Here is a 23,888-nt window from a genome sequence, read left to right on the forward strand (position 1 = left end):
TCTGTACTGCTGAAAACGCACTTTAGGCGTAGTGGGTGCGGAGTCAGGCGCAGGAAGCAGAAGTTACAGAACAATGTTTTATTCCGGCACAGAGAAAAATGTTCACGCCAATACCGGGGGCACATACAAGACCGGCCCAAAACCAGGACCCAACCAGTCCGGAGGAAAAACAAAGGGAAACACACTACCACAAACATACACAGAGGAAAAATAATCCCGCACAAAGAGCAGGCGGGCCTTACCGGCTTAAATAGCCCAACTAAAAACCTAAACAAGAAACAGGTGTAACCAATAAGACAAAACCAACAGAAAAGGGAAAAGGGATCGGCGGCAGCTAGTAGACCGGTGACGACGACCGCCGAGCGCCGCCCGAACAGGAAGAGGAGCAACCTTCGGTGGGAGTCGTGACAACTGCCTTGATTATTTTTTTCCATTTGAATACACTTGTACTGTAAATGAATACCAGAACAGTTTGTTGCCAATACACATTTTCCGCACTGTATTACAAGGCACACAGTTGGCTACTTGTTCCAAAGTGGTCAAAGGGAGAATGAATAAAGCCACTGTATTGTGAAGTGTAACTGCAGTTGTCAGTGAAGTAGGACCAGATTTTGCGCCATTCTCATAACCACTACCATTAAACCCTCTCCTCACCTCACTCTACCCCCCATCTCTGTAGGGACTCCTGAGTTCATGGCTCCAGAGATGTACGAGGAGAAGTATGATGAGGCGGTGGACGTGTATGCCTTTGGGATGTGCATGCTTGAGATGACCACGTCTGAGTACCCCTACTCTGAGTGCCAGAACGCTGCCCAGATCTACCGTAAAGTCACCAGTGTGAGTGGATTTCTCTGTCTCTGGTGGATTCTGTGTGTCCAGTCCATGTTGTTCAGTTTGTCTGTTGTTTCGCTAGATGTCGGTCAGATCTGAAGAGAAATTTGGCCATCTTTCTGGTTGCAGTTTGCAGTTTGACAGCACCACTTGTTCAGTGTAGTGCTGCTTGCCTCTGGGAAGAGGTAAGCAGGAAAGAGGCATTCAAAAGGCGTGCAACATGTGCAAGGATCATCATCTCTTGTTCCTTTCAACTAACTGCTGTTCTCTCTTTCTCTATCCACCCCCCTCTCAGTCTTTCTTTTGAAGTTGCTTGCTCTGCATCACTAATGTGACACAAAAACACTCTCAATTACATACTCTCAATTGAGCATTTTGTAGGTCTCTCTTCATTGTGAATGCCACACTTCCATCCCATCCGGTCTCCTAAAATAGAAACCCCCACTTTGTACCCAACCCTGTTATCTCTGTTACTGAGTGTTTATCACACCACTAATGCTAATCTACCATCTCTCATTCTATGCAATGTTGCTGTGACATTTCTCCTCAGCAGAGTCAATTACAGGGTCTCTGTGGAGCTATAATGGTATTTACCAAATGGACGCCTCTCTTTCACTGCTATAATCAGTTGTTGCACCGTAACGACCAGATTTGGAAGAGCTGAAGGGCTCGGACTTGATTGCTAATTACTGGAATTGGAATTATGCTTTAAGTCTTTTACTTGTCGGAGAACGAGGTCCACATGCAGGAATGGGAACGTCTCCACAATGCTGGATTGTCTCCACTCCACAATTCTGGATTTCTTTGCGGTCATTTGGCCAAACAAACTGAAATCCCCAAGGACGATCATGCACGTCGTAGATTAATTTACATGCAGCTCTTCCAACTTGATTGACGCAGTAAGAACCCACGTTAGCTGTGTGTATGTGTGTGTGTGTGTCTGAGCACGCTACAGCCCTGGAACAACATAAGCAGTATTTAGTGCTAGAGTCCAAAGGAGTGTTATAGCTTTGAGGAAGCAAGGCTCTCACTCCGTTATGGGTTTTCTGCCAGAACCACAAAATCAGTTCTCCAGCCAGCCTCTGTATTCAGACATTCTCTAGCCAGCCTCTGTATTCAGACGTTCTCCAGCCAGCCTCTGATTTCAGACATTCTCCAGCCAGCCTCTGATTTCAGACGTTCTCCAGCCAGCCTCTGTATTCAGACATTCTCCCCAGCCAGCCTCTGTATACAGCCGTTCCCCAGCCAGCCTCTGTATTCAGACGTTTTCCCCAGCCTCTAAATTCAGACGTTCTCCCCAGCCAGCCTCTGTATTCAGACGTTCTCCCCAGCCAGCCTCTGTATTCAGACGTTCTCCCCAGCCAGCCTTTGTATTCAGACGTTCTCCAGCCAGCCTCTGTATTCAGACGTTCTCCAGCCACCCTCTGTATTCAGACGTTCTCCCCAGCCAGCCTCTGTATTCAGACGTTCTCCAGCCAGCCTCTGATTTCAGACATTCTCCAGCCAGCCTCTGTATTCAGACGTTCTCCCCAGCCAGCCTCTGTATTCATACATTCTCCAGCCAGCCTCTGTATTCAGACGTTCTCCAGCCAGCCTCTGATTTCAGACATTCTCCAGCCAGCCTCTGTATTCAGACGTTCTCCAGCCAGCCTCTGATTTCAGACATTCTCCAGCCAGCCTCTGTATTCAGACGTTCTCCAGCCAGCCTCTGATTTCAGACATTCTCCAGCCAGCCTCTGTATCCAGACGTTCTCCCCAGCCAGCCTCTGTATTCAGACGTTCTCTCCAGCCAGCCTCTGTATTCAGCCGTTCCCCAGCCAGCCTCTGTATTCAGACGTTCTCCAGCCACCCTCTGTATTCAGACGTTCTCCCCAGCCAGCCTCTGTATTCAGACGTTCTCCAGCCAGCCTCTCTATTCAGACGTTCTCCCCAGCCAGCCTCTGTATTCAGACGTTCTCCCCAGCCAGCCTCTGTATCCAGACGTTCTCCCCAGCCAGCCTCTGTATTCAGACGTTCTCCAGCCAGCCTCTGTATTCAGACGTTCTCCAACCAGCCACTGATTTCAGACATTCTCCAGCCAACCTCTGTATTCAGACATTCTCCCCAGCCAGCCTCTGTATTCAGACGTTCTCCAGCCAGCCTCTGTATTGAGACGTTCTCCAGACAGCCTCTGTATTCAGACATTCTCCAGCCAGCCTCTGTATTCAGACGTTCTCCAGCCAGCCTCTGTATTCAGACTTACATGCTTACTTGCACTGTTGTTTCTTATTTGTGTTGACCTCAGCAGATAAGGATCTCCATGCTTCGTACATATCACAGTTCTAATTCAGCCATGGGGCTTGACCTATAAAGGAAATGAATAGCAGATTATTACTGAGACTACAGCAAATGGCCACCATTCTGCTCCTACACTTGGCCTGACATCATTTTATGACAATGTCTGTGTCATCAAATTATCTTGTTCCCTTTCTCAGAGCTATATATTTATGCTATGATAGGAGAGCTGTATATCTTTGTTTACCTGATGGTGAAAGAGGAACAAAGTGGTCTATTGCTGGAATGATATCACTGTCATGTTTAGTAGCCTTCACCAACAGGACAAACAGTGGATATTATATATGGCTCAAGTTTCCCCTGTGCTGTGTGACGTGTGAGATGAGATATTATACGGTGTCTGCACAGAAAGACCTATTTGCGTTTCCTTCAGGTGAGATACATTGCCTTTTCAAGTAGGTGTAAAAGCTTTGTCCTCCCTCATTCCTGTGTGTGTGTGTGTGTGTGTGTGTTTTGCATGTGTGCGAGTGTGTATTGTGTGTGTTTGCGCATTCTCAGACACATTCGTTGAAATGTGTGTGTGTGTGTGTGTGTGTGTGTGTGTGTGTGTGTGTGTGTGTGTGTGTGTGTGTGTGTGTGTGTGTGTGTGTGTGTGTGTGTGTGTATTTGTGTCTGTGTGTGAACGTGTATCAGTATGAGCATGTGTGTGGGCGGCGGAATGACGCCAGTGTGTGGGTGCACAAAAGCCAAGACAGTGCCCCCAAGTAACTTTCAAAAATAACAGAGTAAATCCTTTAGCCAATACACCTACAGCAAGTTAACTTGGACAGTAACACTGTCTTGTCTGGAAGTTTACAGAAGTTCTTACAGAAGCAGAACATTACCCAGTGCGTCAGCTGACGAGGGGTTGCCGCCGCTGACAAAGGACATTGATACGGTGAGCAGAACTGGCCCAGCATCACTCCTCCAACTCTTCAAAGCCGTCTCTGTGCTGTGGTCTGACTGAGTGTGTGAGGAGACAGACACAGCCTTGTGACCAAGGCGTTAGCGGATGCCCGCTGCGCCTCTTAAAAAGTAGGTACTACTAGTTTACTGCGGTGTATCTATGGAGGTTACTGGCCTGTTAAAAGTCGTCATAAAATCTATGATTTTAAGGTGGTCCTCATAAGAATGTACTCTAATTGGCTAAGGATATGTACCTGTAAAGCCACCTAGGGACTTCCTAGGATAGGATAGCTGGTGCCAGCTATATACAGTACAGTACCAATTGGATACACAGGACCTTCCCTAGGACAACAGTACTAAGGCAGGTGTTTAAAGAGGTAGACTCAAGGAGTGGCATACAGGTTACAGTAATCCTTTCTGGGGGGAATCCCAATTTTAAAAGTTAATGTACACAAACTTAAGTCACTCACTGAAGTTTTATTTCCAAATGCCCCCCTTTGTTATCTTGAAAAAGAGGCATGTATTGACTGTGTACTATCTACTCAATAATAGATACACTACATGACCAAAAGTATGTGGACACCTGCTCATCGAACATCTCATTCCAAAATCATGGGTATTAATATGAAGTTGGTCCCCCTTTCGCTGCTATAACATCCAGAAACTCTTCTGGGAAGGCTTTCCACTAGATGTTGGAACATTCCTGCAGGGACTTGCTTCCATTCAGCCACAAAAGCATTAGTGAGGTTGGGCACTGATGTTGGGCGATTAGGCCTGGCATGCTGTTGGCATTCCAATTCATTCCAAAAGGTGTTTGATGGGGTTGAGGTCAGGGCTCTGTACAGGCTAGTCAAGTTCTTCCACACTGATCTTGACAAACCATTTCTGTATGGACCTCGCTTTGCGCACGAGGGCATTGTCCAAACTGTTGCCACAAAGTTAGAAGCACAGAATCGTCTAGAATGTCATTGTATGCTGTAACGTTAAGATTTACTTTCACTGGAACTAAGGGGCCTAGCCCGACCCATGAAAAACAGCCTCAAACCATTATTCCTCCTCCACCAAACTTTACAGTTGGCACTAGGCATTCGCCAAACCCAGAATCGTCCGTCGTACTGCCAGATGGTGAAGTGTTTCATCACAGAGAACGCATTTCCACTGCTCCAGAGTCCAGTGACGGCAAGTTTTACACCACTCCAGCCGAGGCTTGGTATTGCGCATGGTGATCTCAGGCTTGTGTGCTGCTGCTCAGCCATGGAAACCCATTTCATGAAGCTCCCGATGAACAATTATTGTGCTGACGTTGCTTCCAGAGGCAGTTTGGAACTCGGTAGTGAGTGTTGCAACCGAGGACATACGATTTCTACACACTTCAGCACTCGGCGGTCCCGTTCTTTGAGCTTGTGTGGCCTACCACTTCGTGGCTGAGCCGGTGTTGCTCCTAGATGTTTCCACTTCACAATAACAACAGTTACAGTTGACAGGGCAGCTCTAGCAGGGTAGAAATTTGACAAACTGATTTGTTGGAAAGGTGGCATCCTATGACGGTGCCAGGTTGAAAGTCACTTAACTCTTCAGGAAGGCCATTCAACTGCAAATGTTTCCTATGGAGATTGCATGGCTATGTGCTCGATTTTATATACCTGTCAGCAATAGGTGTGGCTGAAATAGCCGAATCCACTAATTTGAAGGGGTGTGTCCACATACTTTTGCAAATATAGTGTATGTTCATTCAATGTGCAGAATACAGAATATTATACATTCCCATTGATCCTACCAACAACCTCAACACCTTTGTGATTTCACATGGTAAGGAGAAAATTGCATTGTAGGATTCTAGGAATTCCAGGAACCTTTGTTGTTCCCCCACACAACATATTACCATTAAACAATAAGTCACCAGGGTTTAATGAAGGCTTCAACGAACAGGAGTTCCTGGCAGCTACACACTCTGGCAGCAGAGTGTGTAGTTAACATGGCTACCAGCCGTCTAACCCTCCCTCCTCTATCAATTGTCCAATGAGTAACAAATGACTGAATGGCGAGAGTCACCTCTGTGATGAATCTTGTTGAATCAAATGAGTAGATCTCAAGCGCCACTGAGCCATTCATTGACCTTTCTGGAACAATTGCTAAGAGGATAAAGCTAAGAGGCTTGTGTGATTTCAGTAGGTCTGTGTGGTATGGTGACGTTTACATCACAGTAATGGGAGGTGTGATTGAAAGTCATTGCCTGAAGCCCCATACCTAAGCGCACAGTCTTCACTGAGTGGCAGTCATATTGTTTTCAACATGGGGTCCAACTATGGGGTGAACAAGGTCTTACCATGCCTTGATTCAGACGGGTTGGGTTAAATGCAGAAGACACATTTCAGTTGAATGCATTCAGTTGTACAACTGATTAGGTATCCCCCTTTCCCCTTATTGAACATGATCTGACTCCATGCAATGACATCTTGAGGGCCAATTAAAGGCAATGGGAGAGTCAGACTAATCCGTACATTGCCAACTTCCTACGTACTGCTCACAACACCAAAACCCTCCTGTGCTGCTATGGGGGTACATTGCCTGTTTCCCTTTTTAGTGAGAAAGTGAGGGTGTGAGGGAACAGACACCCCTGGCCATGCCCTCTCTCCACCACCTCTGGGCTGGCCCTCTCTCCACCACCCCTGCGCTGGCCCTCTCTCCACCACCCCTGCGCTGGCCCTCTCTCCACCACCCCTGGGCTGGCCCTCTCTCCGCCACCCCTGCGCTGGCCCTCTCTCCGCCACCCCTGCGCTGGCCCTCTCTCCACCACCCCTGCGCTGGCCCTCTCTCCACCACCCCTGGGCTGGCCCTCTCTCCGCCACCCCTGCGCTGGCCCTCTCTCCGCCACCCCTGCGCTGGCCCTCTCTCCACCACCCCTGCGCTGGCCCTCTCTCCACCACCCCTGCGCTGGCCCTCTCTCCACCACCCCTGCGCTGGCCCTCTCTCCACCACCCCTGCGCTGGCCCTCTCTCCACCACCCCTGGGCTGGCCCTCTCTCCACCACCCCTGCGCTGGCCCTCTCTCCACCACCCCTGCGCTGGCCCTCTCTCCACCACCCCTGCGCTGGCCCTCTCTCCACCACCCCTGGGCTGGCCCTCTCTCCACCACCCCTGGGCTGGCCCTCTCTAGCCTCTTCTATTTTCTGCCTCCCAACCAGCCAGTGTTGTGTAGATTTTGTAACTCCACAGCCCCTCCTCTACCCCTCTACTCCACTGCTGGGTAGCTAGCAGAGCCAGCAGAGCTAGCAGAGCCATGGACGCCACCACACCATCACTGTCCCTCCTTTCTGCCCACACACACCGAACACACATCAGGCAATAAGGAGCTCTGACGCACTTCCTTTCTCTGTGTGTGTGTTTGTGGTGTGGGGGTGTTAAAGGATCTGCCGCTGATCCAGAAATGTTCTATTCATGCTGATTGTGTTTGAAATCAAATCAAATCAAATTTTATTTGTCAAATGCGCCGAATACAACAGGTGTAGACCTTACAGTTAAATGCTTACTTACTTAACCAACAATGCAGTTTTAAGAAAATAATAAGTGTCAAGTAAAAAATAGATATGTCAAAAATTCAAAAAAATAATAATTAAAGAGCAGCAGTAAAATATAAATAGCGAGGCTATGTACTGGAGGTACCGGTACAAGTCAATGTGCAGGGCACCGGTTAGTCGGTTATTATGTTTCAGCGCTTGTTTCCAGTGACAAAGAGAGGGAGGAGGGAGATTGGTGAGATGAAGAGAGACATAAAGAATAGAGAACTTAATTAGGGTGTTATAATTGACATAGATATCCCTGTTTTAGTGGTCATCTCCCAAGGCAAACCATACTAACACACGTACTCTACACACACTTACATTGTAAAAATGTTGTACTGTTTTATCTTTTGTTTTATATGTAATGTAAGTGCCTTAATGTGTTTGGACCCCAGGAAGAGTAACTGCTGCGTTGGCAACAGCTAATGGTGATCCCTAATAAATACAAATTCAAAATACAAAGACCCCTCTCAAAGAGAAAAGAATAAGATTGTGAGAAACAAACATAAACGGAGCTCTCTCTCTCTGTCTCGCTGTCTCTCTCTCTCTGTCTCGCTCTCTGTCTTGCCGTCTCTCTCTCTCTGTCTTGCTGTTTCACTCTCTGTTTCACTGTCTCTCTCTCTGTTTCGCTGTTTCTCTCTCTGTCTCGCTGTCACTCTCTGTCTGTCTCGCTGTCTCTCTCTGTGTCTCGCTGTCTCTCTTGGTCTCGTTCTCTGTCTCGCTGTCTCTCTCTCTCTGTCTCGCTATCTCTCTCTTTGTCTCGCTGTCACTCTCTGTCTGTCTCGCTGTCTCTCTCTGTCTGTCTCGCTGTCTCTCTTTGTCTCTTTGTCTCACTGTCTCTCTCTCTCTGTCTCTCTCTTTCTGTCTCGCTATCTCTCTCTTTGTCTCGCTGTCTCTCTCTGTCTCGCTGTCTCTCTCTCTCTGTCTTGCTATCTCTCTCTTTCTCACTGTTTCTCCCTCTGTCTCGCTGTCTCTCACTGTAATATCTCAGTAATCTAACCTAACAATTTCACAACAACTACCTTATACACATACATTTTTCCATTATTAAAGTGGCTAGAGTTGAGTCAGTAGTTGGCAGCAGCCACTTAATGTCTCAGTTCACTGGTCACGATGGCTACACCCACCCGCAACACGCGCTCCAGCAGGTGTATCTCACTGATCATCCCTAAAGCCAAAACCTCATTTGGACGCCTTTCCTTCCAGTTCTCTGCTGCCTGCGACTGGAACGAATTGCAAAAATCTCTGAAGTTGGAGACTTTTATCTCCCTCAACAACTTTAAAAATCTGCTATCCGAGCAGCTAACCGATCGCTGCAGCTGTACATAGTCCATCTGTAAACTACCCACCCAATTTACCTACCTCACCCCCCATACTGCTTTTATTTATTTACTTTTCTGCTCTTTTGCACACCAGTATCTCTTCTTGCACATGATCATCTGATGATTTATCACTCCAGTGTTAATCTGCTAAATTATAATTATTCGATTTATTGCCTACCTCATGCCTTTTGCACACATTGTATATAGATTCTCTTTTTTTCTACCATGTTATTGACTTGTTTATTGTTTACTCCATGTGTAACTCTGTGTTGTCTGTTCACACTGCTATGCTTTATCTTGGCCAGGTCGCAGTTGCAAATGAGAACTTGTTCTCAACTAGCCTACCTGGTTAAATAAAGGTGAAATAAAAAAAATAAAAATAAATGTTAGTGATGGCTGTTTAACAGTCTGATTACCTTGAGATAGAAGCTGTTTTTCAGTCTCTCGGTCCCAGCTTTGATGCACCTGTACTGACCTCATCTTCTGGATGATAGCGGGGTGAACAGGCAGTGGCTCGGGTGGTCCTTGATGATCTTTTTGGCCTTCCTGTGACATCGGGTGGTGTAGGTGTCCTGGAGGGCAGGTAGTTTGCCCCCAGTGATGCGTTGTGCAGACCTCACTACCCTCTGCAGAACCTTACGGTTGTGGGCGGAGCAGTTGCCGTACCAGGCGGTGATACAGCCCGACAGGATGCTCTCGATTGTGCATCTGTAGAAGTTTGTGAGTGTTTTTGGTGACAAACCGAATTTCTTCAGCCTCCTGAGGTTGAAGAGGCACTGCTGCGCCTTCTTCACCACGCTGTCTGTGTGGGTGGACCATTTCAGTTTGTCCGTGATGTGTACGCCGAGGGACTTAAAACTTTCCACCTTCTCCACTATTGTCCCATCGATGTGGATAGGGGGCTGCTCCCTCTGCTGTTTCCTGAAGTCCACAATCATCTCCTTTGTTTTGTTGACATTATTATTATTATTATTATTTTCCTGACACCACACTCCGTGGGCCCTCACCTCCTCCCTGTAGGCCGTCTCGTCGTTGTTGGTAATCAAGCCTACCACTGTAGTGTCGTCTGCAAACTTGATGATTGAGTTGGAGGCGTGCATGGCCACGCAGTCGTAGGTGAACAGGGAGTACAGGAGAGGACTGAGAACGCACCCTTGTGGAGCCCCAGTGTTGAGGATCAGCGGGGTGGAGATGTTGTTACCTACCCTCACCACCTGGGGGAAGCCCGTCAGGAAGTCCAGGACCCAGTTGCACAGGGCGGGGTCGAGACCCAGGGTCTCGAGCTTAATGACGAGTTTGGTGTTAAATGCTGAGCTGTAGTCGATGAACAGCATTCTTACATAGGTATTCCTCTTGTCCAGATGGGTTAGGGCAGTGTGCAGTGTGATTGAGATTGCGTCGTCTGTGGACTTATTGGGGCGGTAAGCAAATTGGAGTGCGTCTAGGGTGTGAGGTAGGGTGGAGGTGATATGGTCCTTGACTGTCTCGCTGTCTCTCTCTCGCTGTCTTGCTGTCTCTCTCTGTCTCGCTGTCTCTCACTTTGTCTCGCTGTCTCTCTCTGTCTCGCTGTCTCTCTCTTTCTGTCTCGCTATCTCTCTCTTTGTCTCATTGTCTCTCTCTCTGTCTTGCTGTCTCTCTCTCTGTCTCGATGTCTCTCTCTGTCTCGCTGTCTCTTACTCGATGTCTTTCTCTTTGTCGCTGTCTCTCTATGTCTGTCTCGCTCTCTCTGTCTGTCTCGCTGTCTCTCTCTCTGTCTCGCCTGCTCTCTCGCTGTCTCTGTCTCGCTGTCTCTCTCTGTCTCGCTGTCTCTTACTCGCTGTCTCTGTCTCGCTGTCTCTCTCTCTCTCTCTGTCTCGCTGTCCCTCTCTCTCTCTGTCTCGCTGTCTCTTACTCACTGTCTCTCTTTCTTTGTCTCCCTGTTTCTTTCTGTCTCACTGTCTCTCTCTGTCTGTCTCGTTGTCTCTCTCTCTTGCTGTCTCTCTCTCTGTGTTTTGCTGTCTCTCTCTCTGTCTCGCTGTCTCTGTCTGTCTCGCTGTCTCTCTCTGTCTGTCTCGCTGTCTCTCTCACTGTCTCTCTCGCTGTCTCTTTCTCTCTCGCTGTCTTTCTGTCTCTCTCTTTCTGTCTCGCTGTCTCTCTCTGTCTCACTGTCTCTCTCTGTCTGTCTCGCTGTCTCTCTCTCTGTCACGCCATCTCTCTCTTTTTCAGTTTAGCTGTCTCACTCTCTCTCGCTTTCTCTCTCTTTCTCTGTCTCTCTCACTCTCTCTCGCTTTCTCTCTCACTGTCTCTCTCTGTCACGTTCCTGACCTTATTTCCTTTGTTTAGTTGGTCATGACGTGAGCTGGGTGATCATTCTATGTTTTGTGTTTCTATGTTGGGTTTGTTGTTTGGCCTAATATGGTTCTCAATCAGAGGCTTCTCTGATTGGGAACCATTTTAAGGTAGCCTGTTTGCACTGTTGGTTTGTGGGTGATTGTTTCCTGTCTTTGTGCTCTGCACCAGATAGGACTGTTTTCGGTTTTCACATTTATTGTTTTGTAGCTTGTAGTGTTCACGTTATTATTCTTTATTAATCATGTTGAACACTAGCCGCGCTGCGTTTTGGTCCTCTCCTTCATCCCAGGAAGAAAGCCGTTACACTCTCACTGTCTCTCTGTCTCTGTCTCTGTCTCTCTCTGTCTCAGTCTCTACGTTTCTCTCTCTCAAATTCAGATTGCTTTATTGGCATGAAATACAATTGGTAGGTATTGCCAAAGCAGTATAGTTGTACAGCATTTCAGTAAATACAGTGCAATGCAATGAGGATAATAAAATACAGTTAATTTCAGTAGTAATAATAATAGTACATACAATTAATGGTCATGGGATGTCCCTCAGACTATGGCAGTCATATACATATCTGGCAGTAATATTTGCGGTTTCTCCCTCAACCGGAATAATTCCCAGCTTTATGACTTAAATGTAAATGTTTATGTTGTTGGTAAATGCACGGAGGTTGGGAATTGATTGAGATTTTTTTTTAAAGATAATCTTATTTTGGAGTATTTCTCACAGTAGAGGAAAAAGTGCATCTCTGTCTCTACCTCCCCTGTCTCACTCTCTCTCTCTCTCTCTCTTTCTCTCTGTCTCTCTCTATCTCTCTATCTATGTCTCTCTCTGTCTGTCTCTCTCTCTTTCTGTCTCTCTCTATCTCTCTCTTTATGTCTGTCAGTCTCGGTCTCTCTCTCTCTCTGTCTCTGTGTGTGCACATTTATGCATGTGTGCATAATTAGAGTAGCCGTGTAGTTCACACAAGTAATGCTTTCCGTCTCAGGCAAACTCGCTGTTTTAGTGGTCTCTCTGTCTGTCTCGCTCTCTTGCTATCCCTGTCTCTCTCTCTTTGTCTCTCTCTCTCTCTCTCTGTCTCTCTCTCTGTCTCTCTGTCTCTCTCTCTGTCTGTCTCTCTCTGTCTCTCTCTCTCTTGCTCTCCCTGTCTCTCTCTCTGTCTGTCTCTCTCTGTCTCTCTCTCTTGCTCTCCCTGTCTCTCTCGCTCTGTCTCTCTCTGTCTCTCTCTCTGTCTCTCTCTGTCTCTTTCGCTCTCTCTCTCTTGCTCTCCCCGTCTCTTTCTCTCTCTCTCTGTCTCTCTCTTTGTCTATCTCTCTTTCTGTCTCTCTCTCTCTGTCTCATTTCTATCCGTCTGTGTGATTGAATCATGTTATAAGGAACACGCGTGTACACGTGTACACAGACCTGTGGCCCATATCCTCCCACACATGTTTCATACATGTACATACGTTTCCCTGACTGAGTTAGATTATGGTTCTACTCTAGTTTTGATCTCAGAACCACTAGCATTATACCCTTGTTTTAGCAGCAGGGAGCCAGCCTGTAAGCTTTGTATTAAAAAGGCCAGTAGCGCAAGAACTTTTGCAGTGGTCTGCTCATAAAACTTCAGTCATCAAGTCATAGTATTTCCATGGGAAACATTTTCAATTTGATCGTCATTTATTTATTTTACGTGAGAAGATTAAAGCATCCACATCAAGCCATTTTTCAAAGGGCTTTCTGAGTGCTAGAAGTCAAGAAGCTATAGCACAATGGAAAATGGAGTCTTTTCATCTCATTACACAAGGTCACTGTTTGTTTGTGTTAGATGCTGATGTCACCGACCAACAAAAGCCACTGTACAGAGCAGGCTCTGTGACTCCTCCCTAAGCCTCTCTAAAGACTGAAGGGTTTATTCATGTCTTCAGATGGTTTTCATATCAGCCATTAAGACGGACATCATTTAGCTTTTTTTTCTCTACATTTTTGTTGCTTAGAATGTCTTGTTTGTTTTGTTATTATGTCTTTTCCCTTCCCTTTTCTCTTACGCTGCAATTATCTGCTCGGATAACACCAGAGAATTCGATAGAGTCCATTTTCCGTTAGTAAGTCCCGCTGCCTCCCCTCACTTTAGTGGGAAAAGAGGAGAAGAGCATTTCGTCACCACCGGGGGAAAAACAAATTTTTCAAATCACACTGGTCCTCTCCAATATTTTATTTTTACTGCTACGTATTTCACCCTATTCGTCACATGGAACCGGTTGAGCAACTTAAAGTTCCTCCACAAATTTGCCACTGTGTTCTTTAATCCAATATAATGTCACATCGTTTTTATGGTCTTTTTTTGAGGAGTTATGTAATAAAAACAAGCTGCATTACATCACTCACTTTGTGCAGACAGGTTCCTTTTGCTGAAAACCTTGTGATCAACTCCGCTCACCCTCTGTGCTCTGTGTTAAACGATTTATGTGTGTGTGTGTGTGTGTGTGTGTGTGTGTGTGTGTGTGTGTGTGTGTGTGTGTGTGTGTGTGTGTGTGTGTGTGTGTGTGTGTGTGTGTGTGTGTGTGTGTGTGTGTGTGTGTGTGTGTGTGTGTGTGTGTGTGTGTGTGTGTGTGTGTGTGTGTGTGATAAACGCGGACCAGGCTTCCCATTTCGTATCTTGTTGCCATCATCTTGTTGTTTCCGCCTCGTACATTTTACATGGAGGAGGTTAACCTTGCTTTTCCGCTCAGTAACTCCAGACCTTGACCCTCCAGGCCTTGTTTAATCTGTGGAGGCCATGGAGGCGACAGACTGTGAAATAGTGGTATTTTCCTCTGTCGGGGAGTCTTATCACCTCAATGAAATGTGTTAATCTCCTCCGCTACACTTGCGTGTTCTGTTCATGAAGCTTCAAAGGGGAGAATGACTCAATCGTTTCTTGTGGTAAAACCTCTTCTTGAAGCGTTTATCCTCTTTCCACCCACACCATGTTTCCCATACTTTCACAGAAAAGACCTGTGGTCTAGTGATGTGGCCGTGTCTGTATACGCGTGTGGTTCTGTGTGTGACATTGGCTTTATAGTGTGTGAATGTGTTTGTTCATGCATATTGTTCAGTAGGACACAGCCCTGTTGGTTGTTTTACTCACCCTACCGGAAATCCCGGCGCTGTGTCTGGTGATAGTTACCTCATAAACCTAAAGAGCATATTGGCCATGCATCACCTCTAAGCATTAACACACAGCATTACAGGAAGTATCCCATTTACCTGTGTAACCCAGTCATTGTATTCACCGCCACACATGCTAAGGCTACTATGTAGTGAGTATCTGACTGCTGCTTGGTATTCATGCTCACGCTACGTTAGCTATTAGCTAACAGCCCCATAGGAAGTCTCGCTCTATTTGTATCCGGTCACGACAGCTACTGTATGGACACCTGTTATACCCATCACTATCCTCTAGATGGTTTTGTACATTTTGTATTATGTCACTGAACATTTGTGTCTAAACCAAATAAACATGACCTATGAGCTGACTGCCCTTTAGGAAACCACATGGTAGTTAGTACTCAGTGCTCTGCACCCACACAGACCTGCATGCTCTCGATGGGTTTGGACATTATGTATCATGACCTGAGTGTTTGTGTACAAAACCATTAGCTAACAGGCTAGCACCGCAATACTCTTACACACACCACCACTCTCTCACCACATTTGAACTTTAGTTCTAACTGGCTGTAGAGAGAAACTTAACAGTGAACGAGTTGGAACACAGTCAAACCCTCCTCTTTGTGTGTGTGTTGGTGCGTGCGTTTGTTCGTGTTTGTTTGTGTGCATGCTCCATTATGTCTGAACTCTATGACGATGGCCCACAGAGAATGTCTCTGACGGGAACACCTTGTTTTTTGACATTGTGCCCCTGGGCAGGGTGTCCGGGCAACTGTTACCAATGACATCACGACCTAAAGTTACTGATAACAACGAAACCTTTAACTCCATTTAGACATTTATAATATATATATTTCATATTTAAAGGTATTCTCCCCAGGAGATCTACCAATGTGAATAGAGGATGTACATCTACTGTGTCTCTGAAGCATAGAGACACACTTATAAAGTATTCCATCCATCATAGTGGTGTAGGGAAGGCTAGGGAATAATCTCCACATTGTCCCTCACTCCTCACTCCCGTATCACACTGGCTCCTTTAGGACAGAGTAGGTGAGCGGAGTTGAGCGGTTGGCTATCCCGCTCATCGCTCATGGAGCAGTGCTTGTGCACCGCTTCGGCACTCCACGTACTTTCCAACCGCTCCACTAAAAACCTCTTTTTCTCACAGAAAAAAAAACTGCCTCTCCAAATTCGCTCCATTCATTAAAATCACAATTTAACCAACACCCATCTATTTTTGTGGCTACCTGAACCTACCATTTGGTTTTGAAGTATTGAAACCAAACCATATACAAGCATTTCGCTACACCCGCAATAACATCTGCTAAACAAGTGTATGTGAGCAATACATTTGATATGATTTGATATGATTTGAATGAAAAGTATTTTAATAAACATGAAAAGGTGAATGTAAGAAGCGCTCATCATTTCAAATAGGCAACATGTCATATTAAACAGCATATTAACACTCTAAATAGGTCAGGCGCCAGGCAGAGACTAAGAAGGAACAAAAATGATTATTTAGGCTGTATTATTTCAAGGCTATAGCTACAAAGAAATAAATTGTGAACCATTTGCGAATGTGACGACACACAAGGCTGGTAGGGAGTCAGGGACATTAAGCGCTCAGCATTTAAACAACATTTCGTTGTACTAAATAATTATAGTCTATAAATTGCCTACATAGGCTGTGACTTACTTAAGCAATAAGGCACGAGGAGGTGTGATATATGGCAAATATTCCACGGCTAAGGACTGTTCTTATGCATGACTGTCACGCCCTGACCTTAGAGATCCTTTTAATTCTCTATTTGGTTAGGTCAAGGTGTGACTAGGGTGGGCAATCTATGTTTTCTATTTCTTTGTTGGCCGGGTATGGTTCCCAATCAGAGGCAGCTGTCTATCGTTGTCTCTGATTGGGGATCATACTTAGGCAGCCTTTTTCCACCTGTAGTTTGTGGGATCTTGTTTTTGGTACTGTGCTGTTTAGCTCTACTAGACGTTACGTTTCTGTTGTTTTTTCGGGATTCATTTAATAAATTAAAATGTACGCCTACCACGCTGTACCTTGGTCCGATCCTTCCATCGACGATCGTGACAGAAAATCCCACCTCAACTGGACCAAGCAGCGTGCCCGGGAGGAGATGGCATTCTGGTCTTTGGAGGACGTTGAGGAGAGAATAGCCTGGACTTGGGAGGAAGTATTGGAGAGATACAAGACCCTGCCATGGAAGCAGGCGGAGGCAGCGAAGGACGATCAACGACAACTCCAGGGTTCGCAACCACGACGCAAGCACGAGAGGCAGCGCCCAGATTTTTTGGGGGGAGGGCACACGGGGTGGTTGGCGGAGCCAGGTTTCAGACCAGAGCCAACTCCCCGTACTCCTTTAAGGAGCGTGTGACCGTTCAGGCACCATGTTATGCGGTGATACGCACTGTGTCTCCAGTGCGCATTCACAGCCTGGTGCGCTCGGTGCCAGCTCTCCGCACTTGCCGTGCGAAAATGAGCATCCACCCAGGACGGGTTGTGCCGGCTCAGCGCTCCTGGTCTCCAGTATGCCTCCTCGGACCACGATATCCTGCGCCGGCTCTACGCACTGTGTTTCCAGTGCGCCTTCACAGCCCAGTGCGTCCTGTGCCAGCGCCCCGCACTTGCCGGGCTAAAGTGAACATCCAGCCAGGACGGGTTGTGCAAGCTCTACGCTCTAGACCTCCAGTGCGCCTCCACAGGCCAGTACGTCCTGTGCCTGCTCCTCATGCTCGTCCTGAGGTGTGTGTCACCAGCCCGGTACCACCAGTGCCGGCCCCACGCACCAAGCTTCCGGCGACAGTTCCCAGTCCAGAGCTTCCGGCGACAGTTCCCAGTCCAGAGCTTCCGGCGACAGTTCCCAGTCCAGAGCTTCCAGCGACAGTTCCCAGTCCAGAGCTTCCGGCGACAGTTCCCAGTCCAGAGCTTCCGGCGACAGTTCCCAGTCCAGAGCTTCCGTCGACAGTTCCCAGTCCAGAGCTTCCGGCGACGTTTCACAGTCCAGAGCTTCCGGCGACGTTTCACAGTCCGGAACCTCCTGTGACGGTCCACAGTCTGGAACCTCCTGAGACGTTCCACAGTCCGGAACTTCCTGAGACGGTCCACAGTCCGGAACCTCCTGAGACGGTCCACAGTCCGGAACCTCCTGAGACGGTCCACAGTCCGGAACCTCCTGAGACGATCTATGGTCCAGAGTCCCCGGCGATGATCCACGGTCCGGTGCCTCCGGCGACAATCCACGGTCCGGTTCCTCCGATGACGTATCCACGAGCGGAGTGGGTACTTCGCCCCGCACCGGAGCCGCCCCCGACGGTAGATGCCCACCCGGACCCTCCCCTATTGAGTCAGGTTTTGCGGTCGGAGTCCGCACCTTGGGGGGGGGGGGGGGGTACTGTCACGCCCTGACCACAGAGAGCTGTTTATTCTCTATGTTGGTTAGGTCGGGGTGTGATTAAGGGTAGGTTATCTAGGGGAATTATATATCTATGTTGGCCTGGTATGGTTCCCAATCAGAGGCAGCTGGTTATCGTTGTCTCTGATTGGGGATCATATTTAGGTAGCCATTTCCCCATTGTGATTTGTGGGATCTTGACTATGGATACTCTTGCCTGGCTGGGCACGGATGTTTTTATGCAAAATAACCCAATCAAAACAGAAAGTTCCTTGAAAGTTGGAATATGCCAGGCCTATTGGGCCAAAATCAATTATGGCCTATTGTATAGATAATGGAACAAAAATGAAGGAATCCTTTAAGAGATCAGATTATTATTTTAGAAATACTTTGCTACAGTGACACACTTAATTAGCTATCCACCTCATTCCTTTCTTTTAGCATATGCATGTAGTAAGTAGCCTACACCATCATGCTTTCGGGAAATTTGTATTTTCAGATTCCACAATGATTCTTTAGTTGTGGACACTACATCACCACACTCCCTCTCTTGCTCTTGGTCCTCATCTTTGTAAGTCACCTTGATTTTGCACCTGTGTGTTTCTTTATTAAAATATTTAGGGAACTCCATGACAGTAGCTAAAGCAAGGGGTTATAGCAGCACCCAAGTAGACTACAAATGCATGCTGGGCCAGGCATGCCCTGAGCTCGTGAAGTGAGCTCTACTGGAACGGGCGCGAAGGCCGACGCTCCAGCCTTTGGGAATCTCGCTCCTCACTCCAGTCAAATTGGGCACGCTCCACTCCCTGCTCTGCTCCAACTCCGCTCTGCTCACATACTCTGCTTCAGGGGTCCTTCTGCCTGCGTCAGTCCTCTCCTCTCCCAAATGGTGGAGTGATTGACGTCGGTGACATATTTAACCGTTCCTCTTTTCCCCTCCTTCTTTCTCCTCACAGGGAATTAAGCCGGACAGCTTCTTCAAAGTAAAAGTCCCTGAGTTGAAAGAGATCATAGAGGGATGCATCCGCATAAATACAGACCAGAGGTAGAGTAATCAGATAGGAATTCTCTTTACTCACCTTACCTCAGACATCCGCATTCAGTCTGTCACTGCGGGGGTGTGGTATCAAATGTTGGATAGATTCTAGATCGAAGTGTGTGTGTGTGTGTATTCTTAATGTGTGAAAAACATTAGACAGACAGTTTTGTTCCTCCTAGACAAAGGATATTATACCTGTCAGGCTAGTTTGTCTAGACTCTTTGTCGCTCTCTCTCCAACATTAATCTAAGGGCACTGACATTGGAACAAAATAAATTGTATCAGTCTCAGCCAACAACTGCGTAAATGCCCTGACGAGAACAGTTTTATGATTAAATGAGCTTTTCTAATTTCTCATTCTCTTTCAAAGCATTGATCGAATGATGTTGTGAGCTAACAGTGAGAAACGACTTCAGACATACATAATTCAAATGTTGCCACATTACTATGGCGAGGGAACTGGGTGACACACACATCGACCATCGTTAACGGTGTCAGGTTTCAGGCCCCCTGGGGTTCTAATGAGATGATACCTGACCTGCTGTTAAATAGGGGGGCACATTACATTACACACCTATCCATCTCTCTCCTTTGGCTGTGTGTCAATAGTCTAAAGTGGCACAGAGTCTAACTCACCACATCCACCCACCTATAGTTAAATACTGTTGTTTTTATGTTTAGTTAATGACTATAAAAAGAACAGACTGCGAAAATACAGTAATATCCAATGGATTATAGAACTAAGAAAACAGTGGCCTCTCCAGGTACACCATCCAAGACCTGCTGGAACACACCTTCTTCAAGGAGAACAATGGCGTCCATGTTGAGCTGGCGGAGGAGGACGACACGGTGAAGTCTGGCCTGAAGCTGTGGCTGCGTATGGACGACACCAAGAAGCTGCATGGGAAGTACAAGGACAACAACGCCATCGAGTTCCTGTTTGAACTCTACAAGGATGTACCCGAGGAGGTGGCCCAGGAGATGGTGGGTTGTTGATGGATTTCCGTACCCCTTTCACATTTTGTGGATCTCAAGTGTCAAGTTCACTGATTGCTCTCACCCTCCCCCCTCCCTCTTCCTAATCTTCTCCCTCACCCCCCTTTCCTTCCCTCTCCCTCATCCTCTCCCCCCTCTCCCTAGGTGGTGCTGGGCTTCGTCTGTGAGGCAGACTACAAGCTGGTGGCCAAAGCCATCCGGGACCGCGCCACCGCCATCAAGCGGCAGCGGGAGAAGCAGCGCCGGATAGCCGAGGAGGCCTTGCGCCAACAACAGGAAACTGTCATTGAGGAAGAACCAGAGTTGGCCCCTGAGCCAGAACCGCCCACCCCCAAACCTCAAATAGCCCTTCCCATCAAACCGCCCAACCCCGCCCTTGTCTCGTCACCCCTTGACCAGAGTCCTCCCACTCCGACGGTGTCGAGGCCGGTGATGTCCGTGGCTAACGGCTCGGTGGATTCGGGGATAAACGCCAGCTTCACAGCAGAGACGGAGGAGCAGGAGGCAGACCAGCGGCTGCACTACAACATCAGACACGCCAGCTACTCCTCTGCCACATGTAAGGATACACTCACTATACCAGTGGTTCTCAAACCTCTCCTTCGGGGACCCTCGGACGTGAACTAGCTCAACTGATTAATCTATTCAAGGGCTTGATGATTTGTTAACAAGTTGAATCAGGTGTGCTAGCTCTGGAGTGGCTGGTCGTCCCCGAGGAGAGGTTTGAGAACCGCTGCACTATAGTGCAATCACATGGTTATATATAGCAGAGACATTTATCCCAACCTTGTGTCGTTTCATAGCTGAGCTCCTGAAGCTACACATTTGCCCACAGACAGCATGTACAGTCGAGCCTTCTCACACAACCTTCAAGATTAGTACCTGAGGCACATACTCGCTGATATATGTGGAAGGTTTAGCCAAAACATGCTTCAAACATTCATTGCTGACATGCTCATGCCCTGGATTCGGTATTACAGTATCACAGCTGCACTGTGTGTGCATGGGCCCACGGTTTTCCTTATATCTGTACAGCTAAAGGGGTATCAGTGGAGGGTGTATTGGAAACTGTTGGCTCAACAGACTTTGCCTAGGGCACGTGCTACATAGCCCTGTGTAGATCCCATGTGTTTTTTATATATCTCTTAAGTAGACTAATCTTTTGCAGTTGTGCCTCTGTCCATTTGTTGTGGTTACTCTCGAGCCCTGCTAATCCATGTAGCTGTCCCTCACGGTGCCTGTTAGTGGAGCCCAAAAAGGACCCCTCCCTCAGGACATGTTAGGATTTTTCTTTCATTATCAAATAACAAGAAACATTGAGTATATTATTATTAATTAATAATATTATTATTATTTCCAGACAAGACATATCCTTTACAGTATATGTTGAACACAGTCAGGGGTACATGACATAAAGAAGAGATTGATAACATGTTAACGCCTGTCTGTCACTTCCCTTCCTTTAACCATGATGTCTCCATGGCAGCCGACTGCGAGATGGACGGCTACCTGAGCTCCTCTGGCTTCCAGGATCCCGGGGATTCCCCTCTCCAGCCTCCTGTTAACTCCGCCCCTTCCTCCATCACTCCTGTTCCGTTGCCCCTGGAGATCCCTCGCATCGAGGCCCTGGCCATCAAGGCTCCTCCCCCTGATGCTCCACCAATCCCGAATCTCTGCTTTCCCTCGGTAGGTAGCATGTATGAAGGTCTTGAAGTTTATATTTCTATGTATGTAGAGCTCAACAGTCCAAATATTAATTATCATGACTTCTTATAACTGTTATATTTAAGCAATAAGGCCCGAGGGGGTGTGGTATATGGCCAATATACCACGGCTAAGGGCTGTTCTTACGCACAACGCAACGCGGCGTGCCTGGACATCGCCCTTAGCCGTAGTATATTGGCTATGTATCACAAACCACTGAGGTGCCTTATTGCTATTATAAACTGGTTACCAATGTAATTAAAGCAGTAAAAATAAATGTTTTGTCATACACATGGTATACGGTCTGATATACCATGGCTGTCAGCCAATCAGCATTTCACGGCTCGAACCAGCCAGTTTATAAAATGTGTTATATCCAGTTAGGACTCTTACACAACACCTTACCAGGAAAGTTTCTGGGCCCTACTAGTTATATAGCGGGGATATGTGTTTATGATTAGAGTGATGAGTGGATAAGCCATTAATACCCAGAATAGCCATGAGTGTGTAATTTTAGCACCCTACCTCAACAGACAATTCTGACCCTCTGTCCCTCCCCCAGAGTATCGCTGTATCCAACACTATCATGCCCCAGTCAGGAAACGCCAGTGGTTTCTCTTCTCCTGTCGACAGGTAACCCAAACACATGTAGAACCCCTCTGCCATGATGAGGGTATAAAGAAAGGGTATAAAGGGTATAAAGAAGGCAAAGGCCTGCACCACACACCTTATTGCCAGTATCTAAGTATAATGTGATGTGTGTATGGCAGTGTTGCATTCAAGACAACAAAGGCCCAACAAAGGAACAAACATTTCAAATGTACTATAGAAGTATACAACCACTATACAAGCACTTTGCTGCTTTTAACTAGTTAAATAAAGGTTAAATTAAATAAATAAATGGTGACCTTTAGTTAACACACAATTCTAGTAGTATCCATTAAAACAGGACAGGTGTGTGTGAACTTGAAGGCGATCTTTTATAGAGCATGTTCTCTATCCCCATGGGAAATAGCCAGTGAGTCTGACGTGGCGAACAACACTTTGATGAATGATGCCACGTGAATGTCTGTTTAAAGCGCTCCATTGGAGTGTGCTTCCCTTTCTTCTGTGACTCACCTAACACACACACACACACACACACACACTCTCTCTCCCCCATCCTCCCCCTGCCCTCGTCCCCCAATCACCCCATTTTCTGTGTGCAATTAGAACGAGAATGGAGCAAGAGGCATCAGAGCACTTCCTTCCCTTCAGGTGCCTTTCTGACTGTAATCCATAATGGTCTCGGGGGAGAAGGTCAATGGTCTTAATAGGCTTTTCCTTCTGGGAGCTGGGTGGGATGGAAATAACCTTTTAATAGGAGTTAGAAGACTCTCAGTGGTTTGTTTGGTCATACACTACAGCCTCATTAATAACCAGTTCATTATTAGTTGTGTAGTATAAATAAGACTAGAAGTAGACATTAGTAGTAGTAGTTGTTGTTGTTGTACTTTCAGTAGTAGTAGTTGTATTGGTACTGCAAGTGCTAGTAGTTAACATTTTTGTAGTGGTGGTAGTAGTGTAGGTGTTCTTATAGTAATAGTTAGTATTATCAATAATAAAAGGACACAGTGTTACATCTCCTGGTCAGTTGTTATAACCCACTTCCTGATTATCCCAACAGCTATGCCTCTGATGTGACGTCAGGCTTGAGTGATGGCAATGAGGGCCTATCAGAAAAGAGTGCCAACAAACGTACCGGTACAAAGCTCTTCAGGAGGAGAGCCCGCTCACGCTTACGAATCACTGGGGTATGGAATGTCTGTCTGTCTGTTTCTCTGTCTCTCTGTCTATCTGTCAGTTAGCAGTTGTAATGAATTAATCACATACAAAGAGGATTGCAATCCAAGTCATCCTTGGTCTTGTCAAGTGGCTACGTGTTCTGAGTGGATAAACACTTGTTTTTCTCCTGTCCTTCCAGTTGTCTGACAAAGTGGACCGTGTGGTGGAGTGTCAGCTCCAGACTCACAACAGTAAGATGGTGACCTTTAAGTTTGACCTGGACGGAGACAACCCGGAGGATATTGCTGCTGTCATGGTGAGTGCACTGTGTGTTTGTGCGTGCATGCGCATATCTTCAACTCAACTAATTCTTATCCACTGAGCTACTGTAAACTCATCCAGTGTTACAAAACATCAGGCTTTTTTCAAGCAGAACTGTAACTTCCCAGAGAACACAGAAGAACACTGTGCTTGCTCCTTGAGAATATAACATCTAATTATCCAATCAATGAAATAGTGTTTACTGTGTAAGAAAGTGAAACTGACCATGGATTCCAGCAAGATCTCTCACAGTTTTGGAA

The 23,888-nt window shown here is 46.8% G+C and overlaps 1 protein-coding gene across 3 annotated transcripts in view; it reads left to right on the forward strand.

The window, feature by feature from the left end:
• LOC139577165 (serine/threonine-protein kinase WNK4-like) overlaps positions 1-23,888 on the forward strand; it is a 76,815-nt gene that overhangs the window by 36,604 nt on the left and 16,323 nt on the right. For 2 of the 3 annotated variants that reach the window (XM_071404068.1, XM_071404059.1), the window contains exons 4-12: positions 680-837; positions 18,761-18,849; positions 19,608-19,827; positions 19,984-20,398; positions 21,326-21,525; positions 22,106-22,176; positions 22,756-22,800; positions 23,210-23,336; positions 23,507-23,623. In XM_071404068.1, the coding sequence (XP_071260169.1) occupies positions 680-837; positions 18,761-18,849; positions 19,608-19,827; positions 19,984-20,398; positions 21,326-21,525; positions 22,106-22,176; positions 22,756-22,800; positions 23,210-23,336; positions 23,507-23,623 (1,442 nt within the window). The remainder of the gene's footprint in view (positions 1-679; positions 838-18,760; positions 18,850-19,607; positions 19,828-19,983; positions 20,399-21,325; positions 21,526-22,105; positions 22,177-22,755; positions 22,801-23,209; positions 23,337-23,506; positions 23,624-23,888) is intronic. The other variant, XM_071404079.1, reaches the window with a different exon arrangement.

This window comes from Salvelinus alpinus, chromosome 1 (assembly GCF_045679555.1).
Source record: "Salvelinus alpinus chromosome 1, SLU_Salpinus.1, whole genome shotgun sequence".
Classification (NCBI taxonomy): domain Eukaryota; kingdom Metazoa; phylum Chordata; class Actinopteri; order Salmoniformes; family Salmonidae; genus Salvelinus; species Salvelinus alpinus.